Source organism: Myotis myotis, unplaced genomic scaffold (genome assembly GCF_014108235.1).
Source record: "Myotis myotis isolate mMyoMyo1 unplaced genomic scaffold, mMyoMyo1.p scaffold_m19_p_4, whole genome shotgun sequence".
Lineage (NCBI taxonomy): Eukaryota > Metazoa > Chordata > Mammalia > Chiroptera > Vespertilionidae > Myotis > Myotis myotis.
In genome coordinates, this window is record NW_023416346.1 from 125,917,122 (window position 1) to 125,935,135 (window position 18,014).

Below are 18,014 nucleotides of genomic sequence, written 5' to 3' on the forward strand. Positions count from 1 at the left end.
AACTCACTTTTTTTGGCTTTTTGAAATTCTTTATAGTTGAGATATTACAGATGTTCCTCTTTTCCCCCCCATTGCCCTCCTCTACCCGGTTCCTGCCCTGCCCAAGGACTTTGCCACCCTATTGTCTGTGTCCATAGGTAATGCATATATGCACGTAAGATCTTTGTTTAATCTTTGCCCGCCCTCCACCCCTCCATTTCCATGCCTCTGATTCTATTTTATTCACCAGTTTAATCTGTTCATTAGATTTCTTATTCGTTTGATTTTTAGATTCAGTTGTTGATAGGTATATATTTGTTGCCATTTTGTTGTTCATATTTTTTTTATCTTTTTCTTCTTCCTCTTATTAAAGAATACCCTTCAGCTTTTCATATAATGCTGGTTTGGTGGTGATGAACTCCTTTAGCTTGTTCTTGTCTGTGAAGCTCTTTATCTGACCTTTAATTTTAAATGATAGCCTTGCTGGGTAGAGTAATCTTGGTTGTAGGTCCTTGCTATTTATCACTGAATATTTCTTACCACTCCCTTCTGGCATGCATAGTTTCTGTTGAGAAATCAGCTGACAGTCCTATGGGCATTCCCTGTAGGTAACTTAACTGTTTTTCTCTTGCTACTTGTAAGATTCTCCCTTTGTCTTTTGCCCTTGGCATTTTAATTATGATGTGTCTTGGTGTGGGCCTCGTTGGGTTTCTCTTGTTTGGGACTCTCTGTACTTCCTGGACTTGTAAGTCTATTTCTTTCACCAGGTAGGGAAAGTTTTCTGTCATTATTTCTTCAAATAGGTTTTCAATATCTTGCTCTCTCTTTTTCTGGCACCCCTATAATGCGAATGTTGGTACGCTTGAAGTTGTCCCAGAGACTCCTTACACTGTCTGCATATTTTTGGATTCTTTTTTCTTTTTGCTCTTCTGGTTGGGTGTTTTTTGCTTCCTCATATTTCATATCATTGATTTGATTCTTAGAACCCTCTACTCTATCATTGAATCCCTGTATATTATTCTTTATTTCAATTGGTGTATGCTTAATCTGCAACTGGTCCTTCTCTTTCTTTTTGAGGTTTCTAGAAGATTCTTGAGTAACCTTATAACCATGGTTTTGAACTCTATATCCAGTGGTTTGCTTTCTTCCGTTTCTTTCATTTGTGACATGTTTCTTTGTCTCTGCATTTTGGCTGCTTCCCTGTGTTTATTTCTATGTATTGGGTAGAGCTGCTATGTCTCCTTGAGTTGGTAGAGTGGTCTTGTGAGGTAGGTGTTCTATAGGGCCCAGTGGCTCAGCCTCCCCATTCCCCTGAGCTGGATGCTCTAGGTGCACCACTCTGTGGGCTGTGATCACAGTCTTGTTGTAGTTGAGACTTGATTGCTGTTGGTGGCACTGGGAGGAATTGACCTCCAGGCCAATTGGCTGTGGGGACCAGCTGCGACTACAGTGGGAGAGCTGCTGTGCAGGAGACACCCCTGTGGAGCAGGACTTGCTTCAGTGGGGTTTTGGTGCTCACTGAGTCTGCCCCTTGAGTGTGTCGCTTATGGATGTGTATAGAGTTGTAATCTGGTATGGTCTCACACTGACCACTGGGTACACTGCCTCTTGGGTCTCCAGGGAGTGGCAAAGTCAGCCACTGCCTAAGGCAGCCATGGGCAAACTACGGCCCGCGGGCCGGATCCGGCTCGTTTGAAATGAATAAAACTAAAAAAAAAAAAAGACCGTACCCTTTTATGTAATGATGTTTACTTTGAATTTATATTAGTTCACACAAACACTCCATCCATGCTTTTGTTCCAGCCCTCCGGTCCAGTTTAAGAACCCATTGTGGCCCTTGAGTCAAAAAGTTTGCCCACCCCTGGCCTAGGGCCACGCAGCAGGAACTATAGCGAGAGCTGCAGATTCCTCCTCTTTGTATCGGGTTTGGAAGTGCCCAGATGAGACCCAGCCACAAAGCAAGGCAGGGTGGTGCTGGTGCCGGGTCTTGGCCCTCTATTGAAAGGTTTGGGGCTCCCTGACCCAGCAGCAGCTTACTTGAGAGACCCTAGCCCGGAGGGAACAAAAGCATGGATGGTGTGTTTGTGTGAACTAATACATGTTAACACTGCTGCTGGTGAAGGAGCAGAGGGGAGAGCAAGAGAACCCTCCGCTCTTTCGGCTCCATGGGCCGGATAGAACAGCCGAATGGGCTGGATCTGGCCCGCGGGCCGTAGTTTGCCCACGGCTGCCCTAGCCTGAGCAAGGACAGGCCATTCATATGCAAAAGCCACTGCACACAGCTTGGGTGGGGTTGTGAATTGGATGAGGTGGGGTCTTAGGGACTCACCAGGGCAGAGCAAACAGAAATGGCTGCCAGTCTCCTGCGACTGACTGGGGAGGTCCCAGCATAGGAACAGTGATCCCTGTGAGCACCTTCATCTGGGAGAAATCCGCCCTCGAGTTCCTGCCCTGATGCCAGTCAGTCCAGTTCCTCCTTGCATGTGTCTGTGGTCCCCCAAAGCCTCGCCCTGGTGCTGGAGCTCAGAGGAAGCAGGACCTCGTAAGTTCAGTTCATGGTGCCAGCTTTTATGAGAAACAGCTGGGTCTCCAGCAGCCTCTGTGTCACTGAACCCCAATCTGCACTGGTTTTTATAGCCCGTAGGGACTTCTTTTCCCAGCACTGGGAGCCTGGGCTGGGGGCCTGGTGTGGAGCTGGGACCCCTTGCTCCTCTGGGCGGCCTCCACAGAGACACTCTCCCTCCTGATTAAAAAAGTGGAACACATGGGTGCCAGACCAGCCAATTCCCTGCCTCCGCACCTCCTACCATTCTCAGTGTGCTTTCTTCTTTACTTCTCTAATTGTAGGACTTCTATTCAGCCAGCTTTCTAGCAGCTCTGGATGATGGTTGTTCTGATTTTAGTTGTAATTTTGATGTGGTGGTGGGAGGCTGTGAGTACAGGTGTTTACCTACGCCGCCATCTTCTCTGTTCCCACCAAGAAACTCACTTTTAAAGATACATTCTTTCTGGTCTGTAGGATCAGTGTACTACATTATCTCTTTTTAAGGAGCAACAAATATGATAAATCATAACATGTTCCAAACATGGACAGTTCACCCTCAAGTTTTCCATACAGAGCTCTCTAAAAAAAGAGTTGTTCCTATTGTCTGAAAGTAATTCATGCTCCCTGTAAAATACTTAGACTGTGCAAACAAATGTTATAAAGAAACTAACAATTACCTTTGATTCTATTACTGAGATATAATCAATTTTAACACTTTGGTATGGATATTCTTGCAGGTTTTTAAAATGAATATATGCAAATGTATATGGAAATGTGATTATAAGATGTTCCTTTGTAACTTGCCCTTTTCCATTTGTAAAAATTTTCAAATAGACAAACATGTTCAAAGAATAGTATAGTGATTATCTCTGTAGTTCCCGCATTGGTTCAACTATTGTTTCATGTTGAAAAAGTCATATTTGCCTCATCTATTTGCGATTGTGTACCTTTATGTGTACATTTTTGCAGAATCATTTGAAAGTTGCAAATATTATACTACTTCACGCTTACATATTTTAGCAAGAATCTCCTAAAATTAAGGACATTCTCTTAGGTAACCAAAATACCATTATTGCACTTAGAAAATCAATACAAATCCCTTAATCATATTCACTGTTCAGTCCATATTCAGATGTCTTTAACTGCCACAAAAATGTTGTTTTTAAATCCTCACATGAGGATATGCTTATTCATTTTAGAGAGAGGGGAAAGAGAGAGAGAGAGAGAGAGAGAGAGAGAGAGAGAGAGAGAGAGAGAGAGAAGCATCTATTGGTTGCCTTCCATAGGTGCCCTCACCAGGAGTTGAACTCTAAACCTAGGTATGTAACCTGATAGGGAATTGAACCTGGAAACTTTCAGTATATGGGGTGATGCTCCAACCAACTGAGCCACACCGGCCAGAAAAAAAATGTTTTTTATAGTTATTCTTTTCAGGATTCAATCAAAGTTTACACTTCCATTTGATTATTGTGACTCTCATTGATCTTTTTATTTAGAATAATGCCTCCTCCCTTATTTTTAAAATAATACCAATGAGCAGGCCAGGTGAGGTGCTCCTCCTTTTGGATTTGTCTATTTCCTTATGATATTGTTTAACATTTTCCTCTATCCCTGGCAAACTTTTCTGTAAAAGGCTAGATAGTAAATATTTATACATTGCAGGCCATTTTAAAATTATTTGGAACTACTTTAATTATTAAAGTGAATTCAGCAACTGCTTACTGAACACGTGCTAGATATGAATGTGAACAATAGATAAATAAAATATCATAGTGGACATAGAGCCATAAAGGAAAAGATTGATTACATTTAAAACTTTTGTACTCAGAACAAAGTAAAATAAATAAAAAGACATATTATGTGTTAAGAAACTATAACATAGAACAGAGGATTAATTTTCTTAATATAAATATTTATTCTGAGGAGAACCAAGATGGCAGTGTAAATGCCAATACTCACCGCCTCCCACAATCACATCAATTTAAAATTACAACTAAAATACAAATAAGAACTGCCTGAAAGCTGGCTGAATGGAAGTCCTACAACTAGAGAAGTAAAGAAGAAAGCACATTGATACTAGTAGGGGAGGCAGAGGTGTGGAAGGGAATTGGGGAGAGCAGGACCTTGGAGAAACTTGTGCACATATATAGGAATGTTCACAGCAACATTGTAATACACCACGTCTGGACATAACCCAGATGTCCATCAGCAGCAGACTAGAGAAGTAAGCTAGTGTAGTCATATGATGGCATATTATAGAGCAATGAAAGACATGAACCAAAGCTACTAGTGACAAATGGATGACATTTAAACCTAATACATACAGAATGATTCCACTTATAAAAAGTTCAGAAGTAAAGGGTCAGGGTAATGCTGCCTCCAGTGGAGAAATAGAGGGCCCATGGACAGCTGGAGCGCTACGTTTTGACTTGGATGTTGTTACATGGGTGTTAACTTCATTAGTCTGTAAACTGTTCTTTGTGTGTATTATGTACTCTTCTGCATGCATGAGAGAGATCGGAGTAAAAAGAACAAAAAAACAAGGTTCGCTATCATGCAGTGTAGTATGCGCCTATATATGGTTTTGTTTGCGGGGAGGAGAAGGAAAGCATTCCTTAACATATGCTACATGGAAAAATTCTGGAAAGGTAACCACTCTGTTGGCTGCACAAATGGAATTAAGGGTGTATGAAGGGAAGATGAGATGTACTTTTATGTTATTTAAATTTCTTACCACTTGCTTATTTTCAATAGTTTTATAACAAAACTTCATAATAAAATATTTGAGTAGTCTAGCGATTTACCATTTAGTCCTGAAGCAGAGGGCATGTTGAGGGGAGTAGGGAAGAGAGAACAGGATCGTTTCTGAGAGGGCCCTTATTTTCAGCCTGACCACATATTCCTCTCTTCATTTCCTCCCTCTTCAGCAGTCTCAGATTTGCTCCACCTCTGATGGGCACCCCTTTCTTCCCGTAAATTACAAATTGCTCAGCAAATGAGTGATGGAGTGTGAATGATATGGAGCCCACAGAATTAGGTCAGCAGATGAAGTTTTTAAAATATTAGCTAGATACTTTACATACTTTGCATAGTGAGGTAAAATATGACTCAATCTTCATTCTCCAACTGCTATTCATTGATACAAAGAAAGAATGTACCTGCCTTAAGATGAAATTTAAAAGAAAGGAATTATAAAACAGGATGAATTGTGTGTTTTCAATCTAGAAAAACATTTATATTAAAAACTGGATTAATACTTAAACAGCCTCAGATATCAATCTGAAATGAAACAGTTTCTATCAGTTCAATGACATGACTCTTTAAATTTTCAGTAACAAAATGTGTTTCATGAATGTTTCATATTTTATGCTGAAATCTATTTATCTGGTACAATAAAAGGAATGGATTGTTCTATGCCTAATTCAGAGCCAGTTTTCCCCCCAGTAGTTAAGAGCCAATCCTAGTACTGAGTTTATTAGCACAAAAATAAACATGTGACAATTTGGAGGCTGTTAATGTGTTATCTTTAATTTTTTAAATAAAGGTTATATGAATAGAGGATTTCAAATACTATCAAATTAAAAGTGACTATTTCTGTTTATAATTATGTCTTTTGGTTTCTGAAACAGCAATTATTTCAACAAGAAAAACAATTTCCTTGTGGGGGTAGGAGTGTTGATAGGCTTTGTTTTTTATTCATATTTATCGGACTTACTCATAGTCATATTGATTACTAAGCTCAGTAGTGAAACTAGTGCTAATACATTGGCATTCTCTCAATTTGATATGTACAATTTATTGCAGTTACTTGCTGTGTTTTCTTTTGTCATTAGAGACTTAAAATTTACAAGTAAAATAATTTTGCTCTGAGAAGTATTTTCTGCTTTCTATAGAAAAATAAATTAATATGCAGATTTGGAGAGAGCACTTCCTGAATTAATGGTATGTCAGTTTTCATATGAAACTATGTCTCTGGCAATGATTTTTCTTTCTACTTTACAGGTTGGCTTGGCTTCTATTCAGGAAGTTCAGAAGCATCTTTTGCTTAAGGAAAAAGTTATCTTAAAATCTTACAAAGCTTTAATGAACTTGCTTCAAGGAAAAGAATGTAGTACATCATTTGCAGAGAAGGTAAAATTAATCATGTGACCATTTTATCATATTATTAATTAAAACCTATTGAAGAGTTATTTATTTAACTTTATTTTTATTTTTGACACTATTACAGAAGAATTATTTGAAATGGAAATTAGAATATAATAGAAATATGCAATGGATCAAGAAGCAAAGTGGCAGGGATTATTAATGGTAGGCTTTTATGTCATTGAAAAATATGTGATTAAGAAGCCAATATTTTACCAATTTGCAAGTTATTTTTTCTTATTCAGTAGGATATCAAAATCTCAGTTACCAGGAACCTTGGGGGAATAAGTCCTTTTGTTTAAAAAATATTTAACAAAACTCTTTTATTTGTATAGTTTGAATAGAAATTACTCCTAATTGAATTATATATTTTCTGACTTCTTAAGCAAAATTACTGAACATTATTTAAGCTTGTATTAATGACACAATTTTATCATTAGTATAATTGTTGTTCTTTTAGTCTCTTCCATGGTTCATTTTTAAGGGTATTTATTTCTCTAGTTAATGTCCCTAAATTGCTCTGATTTTTAGCCCCTATGTCTGCTTTTTATCATTTTACTGTCATTTTCTTTGGGGTTGACCATCATCTGAATCTCTTTAGTACCTTATAATTATTTATGCATGTACAGTAATGTAGAAAGTTAGCAAAAACTGCTTAGACTTCATAAAAATAGTATTTATGCACATTAGTTCCCCCAGAGGAAAATATAACAAAGTTACAAATAAATCAAGAAAATCTGGGCAGTGCTTTGCTCTGACACTCTTCAAGGTTGACCATTCTTGTAATGGTCTGTATTTCAGTCCTAGAAATATGAGGATTTGGGTCCAAAATATGATTCTGTGAGTATAAGACACATAACAAAGACCCATCATGTTACATTTCTGTAATACTCTTCTAGTTTTCTGAGAAACCTCCTGAAAGCCATTGTTAAAAGTCTCCCCCTTTCCCTTCCTTACCCCACCCCAACAAGTTTGCCAGTATTAGAAAAGGGGAAGAAATTAGTGCATTGAAACCATTGTGTGTGAGATACCGTTTGGCCCTTTACATGGTTAATTTGAACAGTAGTCCTGGCAGATAGTAAACATTTCTGCAGGTTTGGGATGAATAGTCTGCCTCACATCTCACCGCTACTGACAAAGTGTCAGACTCCTAGGAACATGTGTAGTCCACTCTAGTGGAAGTGCCCTTATCGTTTTTTCAGTAATTGGCACAGAGAGGGGTAATATAGATTAATGGTTAAGGTAGAGCATGGGCTCTGGAACCACTCTGCTTTGGTTCAAATCCCAGCTGTGCCCCTTGCTAGCTGTGTGATCTAGGACACTGATGGCGAACCTATGACACGTGTGTCAGAGGTGACATGCGAACTCATTTTTTTTGGTTTTCCTTGTTAAATGGCATTTAAATATATAAAATAAATATCAAAAATATAAGTCTTTGTTTTACTATGGTTGCAGATATTTAAAAATTTCTATATGTGACACGGCACCAGAGTTAAGTTAGGGTTTTTCAAAATACTGACACGCTGAGCTCAAAAGGTTCGCCATCATTGATCTAGGCTAGGACAAGGTACTTAACCTCCCTGAACCTCATTTTTTTAAAATCTGGAAAATTTAGATAATAATACTGTGGACCTAGGGCAGTGGTCGGCAAACTCATTAGTCAACAGAGCCAAATATCAACAGTACAACGATTGAAATTTCTTTTGAGAGCCAATTTTTTTAAACTTAAACTATATAGGTAGGTACATTGTTATTAACTTAATTAGGTACTCCTAAGCTGGCCTTTGCTAAAAACGTCCTCAATCTGATTGAGGTATGTTCACTGAGGTCGACCCCTTCCAACTCTCCCATCCACACTCGTCTTGTGTACTTGTTTCATCCGTCTCCTTTCGTTCATCCTCTCTCTATGTCCAAACCATCTCCACATACCTTTCTCCGTCTGCAACACTACATCTTCTTTCACTCCACAACATTCCCTAAAATTAACTTAATAAACTTTCCTTAAAGTTTTAAGTCTTAGTTAAACTATAGGTATGTTGAATAAGACTTGATATCATACTTAATAACGATATTATTTATTGATAAAATTAAATTCCTTACAATTTACCTTACAATAGCCATAAAATTAAATCATGACAATGACTGACAAACACTAATGTGAACACCTAAAAAAATGTTTCATTTTATAATAATAAAGCCACCAACACAAAATAATTACAATTCTTAGATTGATGACAAAAATACCTGTAAGATTTGCAGCTGGTTGGAAAAATATACGTAACTTTATGCTTCGAGTAGGTACTTTTGTCACCCGCGCGTGATTTGCGGACGTGACTGGCACTAACCACTGCACAATGAGACTGCTGACTGACTGGCTCACTCAACTCCTGCATATCCCGCTGCCCACCTGTGCCTTGTCTCTGGTCGCCCGACCTACCGACACCCCCCACTTCTTCTAACGCCACTTCTTCAAAATAGACTCCCCCAGGCCGAAAACCCACTTCTGCGCATGGGCCACAAAGTTTCATCGCACTGTATGTGCGCGCCCGCACGTGGTATTTTGTGGAAGAGCCACACTCAAGGGGCCAAAGAGCCACATGTGGCTCGCAAGCCACGGTTTGCCGACCACTGACCTAGGGCATTAGGGTTATTGTGAAGGTTAAACAAATACAGAAATGGCATTAGAACAGTACCTAACCTATAGTAAGCATTCAGTAAGTGTTGTTGTTTATTATTATTATTATTATTATTATTATTACTACTACTCCTATTCTTCCTCCTCCTCCTACTGTTACTATTGTTATTAAAGTCCATATGTGTGGAAATGAGTATGGCTTGGACTTTAAGAATAAAATTTTAGCAATAACCGATCAGCAATCCAAAGATACAGTAGTTTAATCAGTTTTATTCATACAAAAGTTAACATTCATAGGTTTAATATAAGTCACTGGTAAGATAAAGATTGGATTGTTTTCAGCATGCCTGGGGTACATATTGTTTGATTATTTTCAAGATGGACTCCAGGTTTATATCCCTTCTGTGTTGGATACCCTGTCTTTTTTCTAATCAGGCCATGCTTCTTAATCTGAGTAAATAGCTAATTATATATATATATGTTTTATTTCAGTGAATTAGGTATAATCTATAAATATACATAATTTATTTTAAAATAATTTACACTTTTTTTAGTTTGGGTACATTTGGTAGGGTTTTTTTTTTGCAATTAGTTACTTAAACATGCTTTTCTATAAGGAATGTCTTGTTACTCTTTGTGGCGAAGAAGAAAATCCTGTTCATACTTATGATAAGAACTTATCAGGCAATACTCAAGATTCAAAACAGCTAGTAGAGAAGACATGGTATCGTGTAATAGATGATAGTTTGGTTGTTGGAGTGAAAACCACATCTTCTTTGAAGCTGTAAGTAAATTCTAACATGATACTGTTATCTTTTTAAAAAATTTCTTTATTGATTAAGTTATTACATATGTGTCCTTATCCCTACATTACCCCTCCATCCCCCCACTCATGCCTGATACTGTTATCTTAATGTTCTAGAGCAGCACTGTCCAACAGAAATAATGCAAGCCACAAATGTAATTTTCAATGTTCTAGTAGCCATATTAAAAAATGTAAATAGAAACAGGTGAAATTAATTTTAATAATAGTATACCCCAAAATTATCATTGCTGAGGGATACATAATGTTCTATATATATTTATTTATGTTTTATATGTTTTTATGGATTTTTACAGAGAGGAAGGGAGTGGGATAGACAGATAGAAATATCAGTGAGAGAGGAACATCATCAATTGGCTCCTTCCTGATTGAGCCGGCAACCCAGGCATGTGCCCTTGATCGGGAATTGAACCAGCGACCTTTTTGTTCCTGGGTGGACACTCAACCACTGACCCACACCAGCCAGGCAACAATATTCTGTATTTAAAAGCAGATTTTATTTAAGTAATTTAGAGGAGTATAAAATGCAGTTTTTACTTTAGAAGTATTTGCATTCTAAATTATTGCCAAAATAAAGTTTTTTTTAAAAAAAAAAATAGTATTTTTTTCTTGTTTAAAGGAAAGTGTGGAGTGGGAGGCTTACCAGGCATTAATTTTACCATTTTTTTCTATTAAAAAGTTACTTTCCTAAAGTCCAGCATATTTACAATGTTTTTGCTTTCTTATTTTAAGAGAGGTGTTAATTATACGATTTTTAAAAATGTATTTGGCTTTTACACCTAATTTTCTGATACATTTTACATTTAAAATTAAGTTTCCTAGGAAAGGAGAGAATAAAATGTGTTGTTGTTTGTATGACATTTAATCATCTATTTAATTTTAAAGAATGAACTTTTAGACTAATCTAACCTCTGGATGTTTTACAGGCCTCTGAACCAGGTGACTTTATCGTTGGTAATGGATGAACCCCATAGCTCCAGCTTTCAGCTTATTAAGTGTCAAAATAGGGTGATCAAGTTGAGTAGGGACTCTTTTTCAGCACCCTGCTCAGTGCCATATGAAAAAGGACCAGAGGCAAAAAGAATCAAATTGGCTGTTGATATTGAGGAAGAGGATGAAGAGAGCTTTGTTTGTGGACAATCATCTGAGAAAGAGTGTGTTCAGATAGTTACTGCCGTAACATCTCTTTCGCCACTTTTAGCACTCAGTCAGGTATTTTGCATTGTGCTGCTGCAGATTAGGGAGAGAGAAAATGATAACTCTTCTGAACATCATTTTTTTCCATGTGGCAGACTTTTTTTAAGTCTAGAAGATTTTTCAAGTGGGAAATACCTAGTGACCTTTCCAAAGAAACCTATAGGTAATCTTTGTTGATACTTTTTAATCATATACCAAATTGAATCAGAAAATTTTAAGAACTCTTATTTATTCGATAATAGAATTTAATGAAAAAGCTTGTGACGTGTTTTTCTTGTAGAACAAATGGAAGATCTCTTTGCACTTCTTGCAACATTGCAAAAAACTTGCTTCCAAATTACATCAGCCAGATATGCCCTGACTTCAATGAAGACATGGCTCCTGGAACACATGAAATGTGAAGTAATCAAAAAATTTCCAGAAATTTGCTTTTGTAAAGGGTCAGAAAATTTGTATGGGACACTCTTCCACTGGCAACAAAGGACACCATTTGAAGGGATTTTAATAATCTATTCCAGGTAATGCACATCAAATTGGAATTGGTCCACCAAACTTAGTATGTGATGAATGTGTGGTCCAACAGGAATCCCCATGGTATAATTCTGTGCCATTGTGGGACATGTCTGGGTCATTGCCTGGTTTGGCATGAATGGGCTGGTGGCCTCATATAAAAACTATAGCTGTTTTAATTTTGTTTGTTTTTGCCTTTTTTATTTTTGGTTGAATTGGGCCTAATAATTATTTTAAGAGTTTTCCTTTACCTCTCCCCCTCATTAACATTTTTTAAAAAATATATATTTTATTGACTTTTTACAGAGAGGAAGGGAGAAGGATAGAGAGTCAGAAACATCGATGAGAGAGAAACATCGATCAGCTGCCTCCTGCACACCCCACACTGGGGACGTGCCCACAACCAAGGTACATGACCTTGACCAGAATCGAACCTGGGACCCCTGAGTATGCAGGCCGACGCTCCATCCACCGAGCCAAACCGGTCAGGGCCTCATTGACATTTAAAAAAATATATAATATTGATCTTACTACTCAGAGAAAAAATTAATTAGGAAGCAACCTCATGAGTATTAAATGACTTGGTGTAGGATATGTATTTTATATTGCTACTGTCTGAATTCTATCAATGATCACATGCATGCATTATTGGTCCTATTCATTGCTAGAATATTTATACATGAATATTAATTGATTACTATAATATGTTGTACACAGCTGCTTTGTATTGTCTGAGTTTTGTAATATTGTGTGTTGTTTTTTTTTTATTTCCAGGAATCAATCAGTTTTGTTTCAGTGCCTTCGTAATCTCACCAGAGTTCTCCCTATAAACTGTTTCTTGAAAAATCTAAAATCAGGGAGTGAGGATTTCCTAAGTGATCATTTGGCATTAACTTTGGAGAAGGAATTGGCTATCCTTGGTTCTCTTTCTTCTGCCTTAGTTAAGGTTGAAAACAACTTGGTGCAGAGCTGTGAAGCAAGCAAAGAAAATAGTAGTGGTGTTTTGACTGTTTTATCAGACAGCAAAGAAACCATCCAGCCCTACAGAGGAGAACTTCAGAGAGAAAAGCAAACGTTGGGGATGGACCTAAAAGTGAGTGGTGCCCTTTATAGAGAACTAACTTTGCAATTAGCTGAGGTTCAGCTGAAATCAGACCTTACTGCACAAAAATTGAGTGGTCAGTAATTATAATCTCAATTTGATTATATTTTAAAATATTTTCCCTGCCAGAATAGTTTGATTTCACTTGGTTTTATTTCACATTACATGCCTCCTTTGTAAAAATTAAAAGCGAGGCTTTTTGTAGAATCATGTTTTGATGATGCACAAAATATCAAGCCTTAGGGCAGCACTTCTTGAACTGGGGCCATTTTGCCTCGCTCCAACCTTCTTCCCCTTTCCTCACCTTCCCTGCCCAGGAGCATTTAGCTTGTTTGGAGACTACTTTTTTTTTAAATGTCAAAAGGAGTGGACAGTGGGGAGACTGATGCAGGGGTGCTATTCATATCTGGTAGGTAGGAGCCAGGGATGCTGCTAAATATCCTAGTGTGCACAGATGAACTCCCCTAGAAAGAATGATTCTTGCCCGGCTGGTGTGGTTCAGTGATTGAGCGTCGACCTATGAACCAGGAGGTCGGGGTTCGATTCCTGATCAGGGCACATGCCCAGATTGTGGGCTTGATCCCCACTGTGGGGCAGGCAGGAGGCAGCCAATCCATGATTCTCTTTCATCATTGATGTTTCTATCTCTCGCTCCCTCTCCCTTCCTCTCTGAAATCAGTAAAAATATATTTTAAAAAAAAGAATTATCCATCCTGTAATTCAGAGGTTGAGAAATCCTGCCTTAGAGTTACCACTTGAGAGAAGGCAGAAGTGCTTTAACAGTATTTTGCTCTAAATCTTTTTTAAAAACTTAAATAGTTCTTTTATTGTATTCTGCTTAATAAAATCTAGCTTATATGAATTAACTTCAAACAGTCAGAGTTGTCAGGATTCACAAGTTGTGTAAAGACCAAACTCTTATGGGAATTTAAATGGTGGACTGTCTGGGTGAGATCATTAAAATGAAAATGTTTGGACCCTTGTTCATTTAAATTTTCTTAGAAAGTTTCTCTAAATTGTTTAAGTTTATAAGTATGAAAATTTTAGGCCATTTTTCTAAAAAGCATCTCTCTTTCAAAAGGTTAAGTACAGGCCACTGTTTTATTTTTTTTTAATTAAAAATGCCTTTAAGCCATGTGAAATTCTAACTCTGAGAAAAACTAAAATATAATACTCTAACTAAAATAATTTAAAGAATATGGTGTTTCTCACGGACTGAAAAATTTAAAAATAATTGAAAATTCACTTCAGTTAGGAAGTGATTTTTAAGGGATTCAGTGAGACATTTCAAAGGGATAAAAATTCAACTTATTCCTTTTTTAAAAAAATGAATTCTGGAGTAATAAGAGAATGTCAGGAGAGGAAAAAAAGGGCTCAAAAGGATATGGGCCAAAAGGAATGTTTCTGATCCTTTTTCACTCTAAAATCCTTAAGTGAGATGGAGGAAATAAAGATGATTATGGAAAGTGGCAATTCGTGCTTGCAGCTATGAAGTGCTAATTCTCCCCATGCCTTCAAAATGCTTGTACCTAATGATCTGATGATGCAAATGGGTTTTAGAAAATGTAGGTTATTTTCTTGTCTCAGCCTTTGTGATTGTCCGTATAATGTGCTCTTTTTTTTTTAATTAATTCATTGCAAATTGAGACAGCTCTCTTTCAATGGAAAATATTTCAGACTTTCTGGAAGTGGAAATGAAATAATTTCAGGATTAATTGTGGAAATATGGGAGCAGTATGTGTCAGTAGATATATTAAAACTGTCCATGGCATGTTCTGAAAGAACAACCAAGTATAAAATATAGGAACTAGATTAGAAGATGGAAGCTATCAGAAAACTAAGTACAATTTAATTGCCATAGTTTACTGGTAGGAAACTTAAAAGTAGCATTTGCTTATATTTTCTTTATAAAAGCAACCTAATGTTACGGGTATTAATGAAGATATACCAAATAACCTCCTTACTAGTGAGTTTGCTACTTCAGTATATATCTTTACTTACTACAAACTAGAAAGTTTGAGGAAATGATGACGCCGTTCTCTCATGACTCAGTTGTCTGCCTCTGTAAGCATGTTCCTCTGACCGCTGCCCTCATCATGAATGGGAAGTTCCCCTCAAAAACACAGTCCTCCCAAATCCACACTGCTGAAGTGAAAACCAGTTTTGCTTTGGAACAGAGTATTCCACAGTTTTCAAGCACAAAACTTTCTGTTGGCCTCCTGATCCTTTAACAAAGGAATGTGTGCAAGCCAACATTATTCAGTTTAGTGACCAGTTGGAGGAAGGAAAAAGAAATGCAACATTTATTGACTGCCAACTATGTGTAAAACAGTAAGCTTGAAACATACACACACACATACATGTTCATGTTCATATCCATACATGTATATGGGTTAATTCTTCACAGTAACCCATTAAAAGTAATTATTAGTATTGTCCCCAGTATGAAAAGGAATGTTAAACCAAATTAAGCGGGTGCATGCAAGCAACTTGAACCTGTGTCCTTGTTAGAAATTTTTCAAAATCAGCATACCCTTTAAGAATTCTAGTAATGTACAGGCCCTGATTGAGTAGCTCAGTTGGTTAGAGCTCTGTCCCAATAGGCCAGGGTTGCAGGTTCAATCCTGGTTGCGGCACATGCAAGAATCAACCAATGAATGCATCAGTAAGTGGAACAATAAATCAATGTTTCTCTTCTCTCTTCCCTCCCTTCCCCCATCCCTTCCCCACCCTCTAAAAATCACTAAAAGTAATTTTTAAGAATCATAATACTATACAAGTGAATATTGTTTTGATAAAGCTTTGTTTTCCTTCTTCCATTCTTCCTTTTGTTGTCGTTGTTTGCCTAAAAGTTGGGCAGTATCAGATATTGAGAGATATCCTTTTTTCTTCCTTGTACTTAAACTTGTAAAAACAGCCGTTTCCATTCTCATGGCATGCGTGAAAGCTCTTTCTTGGATAACCCCATCTAGAGGACTTTAGGCTTTTATTGCTAAAGACAGTATGGTGCAATGGAAAGAATGCTGATCCATAAACAGTGTACTGAGTTGAATCCTTCGTCAGTTTGTTCTTTTTTCTCTTTGAGAGTTTCCTTGATCTGTTACTTGAATTGCTTACTCCCTTAACCAAAAGCCCTATCCTATTGTGTCGAGTATCTTCACAGTACTAATTGTCTGGCCACCTTCTAGGAGCTTATTTCAATAATCGTGTTGGTTTTTATTCAGTAGGGTAGCAGGCACTATTCAGATAGTGAGTGTTTATAAGGGCCAGAAAATCAGACACCTTCTGTGCTGCACTGTTCAGATTTGTCCTGTGTTATAGTTGTGAGGAGCTACACTGGACAAAGTACCTGTGTGCATAACTGTAGGTCAACATAACTGTGCTGAGTCCAGCTAGGAAATTTCTTTAGCATCATTAACTTCATCTTTAATTATCCATTTCACGGCAGCAGTCACTTACCCCAAAAGTATAAATAGTGTTACTGGCCAGTAAAGCATACCATTAGCAATCAAGCAAAGCATTTAGCACTAGATACCCTGTCAGTGCGGAGTGGGAGAGAAGTGTGATGCGTTCCATTGATGGCCTGTTGCACATCATTTTCTTCCTTTTCTTGTACCAGAAACTCTCATTTTGTTAAAGAAACTTCCTTTCCCATAGTTCATGTGATTGAGGGAGTGCACTCTATTCCCAGTTCCAGAAGCTAGTCCTGACTCATCTAAGCTAGTTGGTGCAAGACATTTCCCTAAACTGGTTTGGATGGGCGAAAGACTTTAATTGGACCTAATTGGTCTGAGGGGAAGGACTGGGTTCTTTGGTTAGGAAGAGGTTCTCTTCCTGTCCCATCTAGAAGTAGGTGACCCTAATTTAAAAAGTTGAGAGTTACCTTATAACCACAGGAAATTAGGCTTTCGAATGAATCTGATGTTATTGACTGCATAATTGTTTTATCATGCTGCTGATCAAACCTAAATCTTACCCTTTCCTAGGACTTCCTATTACTTCAAGAAAAAGTAATTTGTAACAGAAATCAAGGTTTCTATTACTTGCAGGTAAAATAATATCTCACTGCTAGAAATGGGAAAAAGAATGCCAGAGAATGAAGCTGACTGTTGGACATGTGGAGTCCCCGGATGGGAATAGTTTAGTACAGGGGCAGGTTGCTTGTACCAGCTAAAAGAAGAGTAAGGCTCAGTCGCTATGGCTCAGTGGTGAGTGTTGACCTATCAACCAGGAAATCATGATTCAATCAATTCCTGGTCAGGGCACATGCCCTGGTTGCAGGCTCGATCCCCGGTGGGGGATGTGCAGGAGGCAGCCAATCAATGATTCTCTCTCATCATTTATGTTTCTGTCTCTCCCTCTCCCTTTCTGAAATCAATAAAAATATGTTTTAAAAAAAGAAGAGAGGGAAAGAGCCACCCACTCTGCCCCCACGTGCCCCTTTCATTGGCTCGCTAGGCTTCTTTTATTGTTTTTTTTTTAGTTTACCACTCAAATTATTTCACATCTCATAGTATTTTATATATAAGATCAACTTTTTTTAAAGTCTTTTAAATATTTTCTCTATCTCTTAGCTTCCCTCTGGTATTATACCAGGCTACTTATTCAATTAAGACTTCCTCATTGGGTTAGAGATATATTTCAGATTATTTAACCTATTTCTCCATATTTCCTGTGTCAGAATATAAAATTATGAATGTCAGTACCATATCTTTTATGTTTCTTAGATATGAGAAGAATTCAAACTTGCAATTCTCTTCTGACAACTGTTCTCATATCCTCAGTTATATCCTGTCCAGTAGGAAGAGAAATCTTTATCAATTTTGATTCTTCTAGGAGTCTTTGTGCTAGGAAAATCTGATTTGATATTATGGGACTGTTTTGGAAATAGAATAGTATTCCTATATCAAAAGAGATGCACCGTGTTATTAATTCAGTGCTTGTAGCATTTTCAAAGCTAACAAATATAGGTTAGAACAGGAGTAGTTGCCTTTTACTATATACTAAGGTAGCAAAAGATAACCTTTTCTAACTTCATTCTAAGCTCATTAAAAACAAACAAACAAGGTTATGGGCATTT

General features: G+C 37.5%; 1 protein-coding gene across 1 annotated transcript in view; it reads left to right on the forward strand.

Annotated features, from left to right (window-relative positions):
• Positions 1-17,089, forward strand: part of FANCB (FA complementation group B) — a 35,294-nt gene extending 18,205 nt beyond the window's left edge. The window contains exons 6-11 of the mRNA XM_036306037.1: positions 6,527-6,655; positions 9,920-10,086; positions 11,052-11,485; positions 11,603-11,840; positions 12,607-12,925; positions 16,967-17,089. Of these exons, the coding sequence (XP_036161930.1) occupies positions 6,527-6,655; positions 9,920-10,086; positions 11,052-11,485; positions 11,603-11,840; positions 12,607-12,925; positions 16,967-16,987 (1,308 nt within the window). The 3' untranslated portion in view covers positions 16,988-17,089. The remainder of the gene's footprint in view (positions 1-6,526; positions 6,656-9,919; positions 10,087-11,051; positions 11,486-11,602; positions 11,841-12,606; positions 12,926-16,966) is intronic.
• Positions 17,090-18,014: the final 925 nt, after the last annotated feature.